At 53.4% G+C, this 5,796-nt stretch overlaps 1 protein-coding gene across 1 annotated transcript in view; it reads left to right on the forward strand.

The window, feature by feature from the left end:
* The window catches only part of CCDC108 (coiled-coil domain containing 108), a 31,565-nt gene that overhangs the window by 20,735 nt on the left and 5,034 nt on the right, over window positions 1-5,796 (forward strand). The window contains exons 21-26 of the mRNA XM_004674799.2: window positions 446-622; window positions 927-993; window positions 1,131-1,241; window positions 3,631-3,822; window positions 3,920-4,078; window positions 5,606-5,749. Coding sequence (XP_004674856.1) covers window positions 446-622; window positions 927-993; window positions 1,131-1,241; window positions 3,631-3,822; window positions 3,920-4,078; window positions 5,606-5,749 — 850 coding nt within the window. The remainder of the gene's footprint in view (window positions 1-445; window positions 623-926; window positions 994-1,130; window positions 1,242-3,630; window positions 3,823-3,919; window positions 4,079-5,605; window positions 5,750-5,796) is intronic.

The following is a 5,796-nucleotide window of genomic DNA, read 5'->3' on the forward strand; positions in this document are numbered from 1 at the left end:
AGCCTTGGACCTGCTTTGCCCTGGACCACGTGGGCCTGGACACCCTCCAGCTTGGGGCCCCTAGTTGGTGCTGCTGCGTTCCTGGGTATCTCAGATAACCCCGAGAGCTCTGTTACAGAAACCCCGGTGGGGTTATGGCCAGTTCCAGACAATTCCCAGGCACATCGGCCCCCTGAGCCCGGGGTAGCCACAGTGGAGGCCTCGTCTCTACTTCGGGTTTAGCCATCAGAGCCCCGCTGCTGTTCCTGGGTATGGGGCTATTATGGAACAAGGCTCCGCAGCAGACACGCTTACTCATCCGTACACGGGGTGGCCGGCCGAATGGGGGGAGACGTGTGGGGGGCATAGAGGAGGTCTCCACCGTCCCTCCTGCAGCTAGACCTCCCACAGCTCCTTTCTGACGATGCTTTCTGTGGCTTCACTCCCCTGCCCCGCCCCTCTCCAGGGCCTTCCTCTTTCCAAGTGACCAGCAGATCGACCTGGAGCTGTGGGCAGAGCAAGCAGAGTTTGACTTCACTGAGCTGCACCAAATGCGTGTGCAGGACAATTCCATATTCTCCATCAACCCCAAGGCTGGGAAACTGAGTCCTGGACAGGAGCAGATGGTGGAGTTCAAATACAGGTGCTCCCCCGACTGTCTGCCCGGCACTTCTGGTCCTGAAGACATCCCCCTCCCCCATCCCCTTGCCCGGACCCCTGGAGGAGTCTGACCTTGTGTTTATAAGTCCCGGGCACCCTGGAGTGCCACCACCTGGAAGGACCCACGTTCCCACCCGCAGGGGTGGAGGGGGTTAATCTCCTCCTGGCCCTATCCCGACTTGGTTTCTGCATGTTCTCAGGGACCAGCGGCCTCCAGACTGTAGGTTTGCTGTGGCCATTTATTCTTCTACTTGTACTCACCCTTGCATTTGTCCTGTCCCTTCTAGCCACCTATTTGTCGGCACTGATCGCCTCCCGGTGCTCTTCAAGGTGTCCCATGGCCGGGAGATCCTGGTGAGGTCCCAACACTCTGGTCTTGTCCCGGACAAGCAAGAGCATAGCAGGGGATGATGGCCCCCAGGGAGCTGGGCTCCAGGTGTCTCTGCTGGGCGCTGTAACTCTTCCCGCTTCTCACGGACTTCCTATTTCAGCTAAATTTCATAGGTGTGACGGTGAAGCCGGAGCAGAAGTATGTGCACTTCACTTCCACTAGACACCAGTTCATCCCTGTGCCCATTGGCGAGATGCTGCCCCCAAGGCAGGTCTGTGGTCTCCATCATCTCTGTCACAAAGCAGCTGAGGGTGATCCTGTGTGTCCGCATCAGCCCTTGAGAGAGTGACAAAAATCTTGCCCTCCAGACGCCCTCGGTCTTAAGAGGTGGGGCCTTAGGTTGAGCCTGGAGATTGGGTAACCAGGAAAGACCCATGGCAAGTTCCGGTGTCCTGGAGCACAACGTGAAGCTCTTTGCCAGGCCTCGCTCCCACAAAAAAGCCAGAGCTTTTCCCTCGAGCACAGAGTTCTTCAAACTTCATAGACAGTGAGCTACACTGATATATTCTGAATGATAGCCCAGTGCATACACACGTGTGTCGTGAACAGAAGTATCCCAACTCAATACAAACATAGTGATGTGTAAAGTACTCCACTAATTTCTGTTAAATTTTATCCTGCTCCATTTTTGATATTCTGGTCACAATCCACAAAATTGGTTTTATCACCTGCCCATGAATAGGCCTCTACCACGGTTTTGAAAAGCTCTTTTCCAAGTGAGATGTTGTTCTGAAATGTGAAAAATTGGAATGTGAATCCTTATGAAGCTTTAGAATGATTTTTTTAAGATTTATTTATTTATTCATATAGAGCCAGAGATGCGGAGGGTGAGAGGCTTCACCAGAGACAGAGTGGGGAGCAGAACAGGCAGATCGACGAAGTACACTGCTGAGGGGAGCAGCGGGCGGGTCAGGAGAGGTCTGCTGAGCCCTGTGGTCACCTCCAGGGCAGGCGGGGATCGAACTCATGCAGAAGTGGCTTTAGCTTCTCAGTGCTGTGCTTTAACCCGCTGCGCCACCAGGGAGGGCCAGAATGAATTTTTTTTTTTTTTTGACTCATTAGAAGGAACCAGGTGGCTTTGCTCTCGAATTATGCTTTAGAAATCTCCAAGAAGAGGACAGAGTTTGTCCCCAAACAGCTCCTGAACTAGATGTTTCTAACCATTTAGAAGCTCTTGTTTCTGGCCAGGGGCCTGGGGTCACCCAGCCCTAGAGGCAGAGACCTGGGCTCTCAGTCTGAGAGGGGGTCCCCTTGCCCAAGCTCTGTTCACTTTCCTATGTCAACCTCCACCTTGCTGGATACCCAGAAGCCCCAGGAGGCTTTTCTAAACCTAAGGCATTTCCAAACCTGCAAAGGAACTTTTTCTTGGAAAGGAAGGCAAAGTCTCATGTGCCCTCAGGAGAACTTTCCAAAAAGATCAATCCACTCCCCTGTGGCCCCCCACCATGGACAATGGAAATAGGCCTCACATCTGTGCCTCCAGCCAAACTCCACAGCTGCACAAGCTTCCCATTCCATTGGTGAGATGATGACAGGTGGGGGCCCGGAACTGCAAGAAAGCAATGAAAGTGAAAGTCCGAGCTTCCGGAGACCTAGCCTGAAGGCCGGCAATCTCAGAAGGGCCTGAGAAAAACCAGCGAGTTTCTGGCCCAATCTTGGAAATTTTAGCCAACATGTTAGTGGCAGAATCATGTTAGGGCTTGTTGGGGATCGGATTTTGGAAATAAGAGAAAGCAGCAGGTTAAGGATGGGTTGGGATCCTGTTTGAGCTACTGGAAATATGAGTTATTAGCTGAAGAGAGATAAACATCTGGGAAATGTAGGCTTGGACTCGAAGTTCCTGGTTTTTTTTCAGGATTTCCTGGTTGCTTTCAGCATGTTCTGTGATCCCCAGCCTTTGGAGTTAGGTCTCTGGGATCTCAGACTTCTCTGCCCCCTTGTCGACTTTTAAGCAGGACTGCCTCTGATGGCATGTGTGGAAATGACAGCCTCTGGGAGATCGGATCCAGAGTGCAGGGCGTGCGTGTGTGCATTCCCTAGTGCGAACACTAGGGGCGCTAGCATCACTCGGGAAAGGTGAGCTGGGAGCAAATCGTGCAAGGGCTGCTGATTATGCTAAAATGCACAGGCTGAAAAAACAGCTTCATACTTTTTGGGTGACCAGGGTGCAAGAGAGGGTCTCCCTGGTGGTACAAGGGGCTATGAAGTTACCCGCAGCCACTGCAGCATGAGTTTGACCCGGGGCCCGGGAGCTGACCCCCATGGCGCAGCAGACCTCTCCTGACCGGCAGCTGCTCCCCTCAGTAGTTTATTTCAGTGGATCAGCCTGTTCTGCTCCCCACTCTGCCTCTGGTGAACCCTCTCACTCCCTGCACCTCTGGTTTACCCTCCAGTTCTTGTGTGCATAAATAAATAAAATAGATTACAAAAAAAAAAAAAAAAAAACTAAAAAGCTACCAGATAAATCAGGTATTTGGGGCAGCTCTAGAACTATAAGGGTGACATCACGGAGACCCACCTGCCCCCCACAATGGACACAGAGTCCCACGCTCTGCCGCTCTGAGTCAGTGTGGGGATTTTCCTATTTCTGCCTCCTGCAGATCTATGAGATGTATAATGGTGGCTCGGTGCCGGTGACATACGAGATCCAGACCAACATCCTGTCACAGGTTCAGGAAAAAAACTTCAATCACCCCATCTTCACCTGCCTCAACCCCAAAGGGGAGATCCAGCCAGGCATGATCGCTCGGGTCCTGTGGATCTTCTCACCTATTGAAGCCAAGACCTACACGGTGAGTCGAGCTGTGAGATCATGGGGGGGGTGAGGGGCTGGAGCTGGCCTCCCCTGAAGGCCTTGCTCTGACCAGTCCCTCCCCACTAACTTCGTAGGTGGACGTGCCCATACAAATCCTGGGGTGGAACTCAGCCGTCATCCGCTTCCAGGGAGTGGGCTATGACCCTCATGTCATGGGGGACACCGCCCCGTTCCACAACATCACCTCATGGGACAAGAGCTCCGTACAAGCTCGGCTAATGGTCCCTGGACAGGTAGGGGAGGGGGCTGGGAGGGCCTGTGGACTTGGAGAAGCCTGAGGCCCCAGGGTGGCCAATGAAGAGGGGTGGGGAGAGTAGGAGGAAAACAAGATGGAGTTGAGAAGGGAGGAGGCAGAGGCGAAGCCTGCAAGCAGCTCCCAGACTAGAAGGCAGCAGCAGCTTCACGAGAGACTTGCCCCGCCACTTAGTGCCAACAGGTGTGCCTGCTCTAGCCACCCTCCATCCTGCCATCTTCTCTGGGCTGGGTTGGGGGTCTTGGAAGGGGTAGAAAGCAGCTCTCCCATCCTAGGGTTCTATGGTATCATTTTCATACAGAACAGTCCTTCCCATGGACCTCGACGGGTTTTGCTGACAGATAATCTGGGGTGAATCCTTAGTTCTACACACCCCTCCCTGTTGGGGAGTCTGACCCATTTGTCCATGCCTCCACACCCCTACCAAGCCATCCTGCACACACCACCGGGTTGTTGACACCCACGCCCATTTGCTCACCCCTGTCATGTGCACCTGTCCTGTGCGTGGCCCAGGCACTATCTGGTGAATCCTCTCTGAAGCTTGGCCTCACTTATGGGCGTAAGCTTCTCACTGAAGCTTTAATATGGGCAGCTGGTTCCTTATCACCAAACCACAAAGCCCCAGGGCTCAGGGGGTGTTCTGCCTGTCTGCCCTGCCCCGCCTATCCTCATTGGACTCCTAGGGCAGGATGAGCACTGTGGAGGCCCTGGAGACACAGGAAAGCGTCAAAGTCCCAGTCCCAGGCCTCCCTGGTGGCGCAGGGGATAAAGTCAGTGCTATGAAGCTATCAACAGCCACTGCAGCAGGAGCTCGATCCCCGGCCAAGGGGGTGACCCAGATAGCACAGCAGACCTGTCCTGTCTCGCCGTCCCGCTGCTCTCAACAGCGTATTTCAGTTGATTCCCCTGTTCTGCTCCCTGCTCTGCCTGTGGTGAATCTTCTACCCTCCTGCACCTCTGACCTACACCCCGGCTCTCATATGCACAAATAAACAAATCTTTAAAAAGCAAAAAGTCCCAGGCCTGGAGGTACCCAGGGTCTAGACAGAGGAAGTGCCCCTTCATATGGCCTCTGTCTTTGTAGACACCCCAGCTCCTACTCTATGCTGAGGTAAGATGCCAACGCTGATCACCTATTAATCTGCAACCATCCTACAGTGACCAGAAATAATTGGTTTTAGATCCACCTTCTCTAAGAGAATTCTGCTTTCCCAACCTTTCCAAGCCCATTTTATAAATGGTCAAAACCACAGACTTTATAGAGTGAGGCTGTCACAGGTTACCCCAGCTGTTTCCAGGAGAGACCTTTGGAAGAAATTGCTTTTGCTCCCTGAACCTTCCCAGCACCTCTGGGGGAGGGATCGTGGTGCCATGTGGCACAGATGTATGCCTGCAGGTCGCCTCCATGGTACCTGGCCTGCTGAAGGCACTCGGTAACTGGGGGCGGTTGCCATGGTTATTATTTCTTCACCTTCCAAAGTTGCTGTCATGTTTTCTCCACCAATAGAATGTCTTCCTGTCCCAGTATCACATCTCCCTGGGAAACATTCCTGTGCAGAGCAAGTGCAGCCGCCTGCTGTTCCTCAACAACATCTCCAAGAGCGAGACAGTTGTCTTTGTCTGGCAGCTGAGGCCTCTGGAGTTCGGGGAGGTGAGTGTGTCCTGTGCCCACAGAATCCGAACCTACAGCAGTGTTCC

The sequence above is a fragment of the Condylura cristata genome, unplaced genomic scaffold (assembly GCF_000260355.1).
Source record: "Condylura cristata isolate star-nosed mole 26May11 unplaced genomic scaffold, ConCri1.0 scaffold00002, whole genome shotgun sequence".
Classification (NCBI taxonomy): domain Eukaryota; kingdom Metazoa; phylum Chordata; class Mammalia; order Eulipotyphla; family Talpidae; genus Condylura; species Condylura cristata.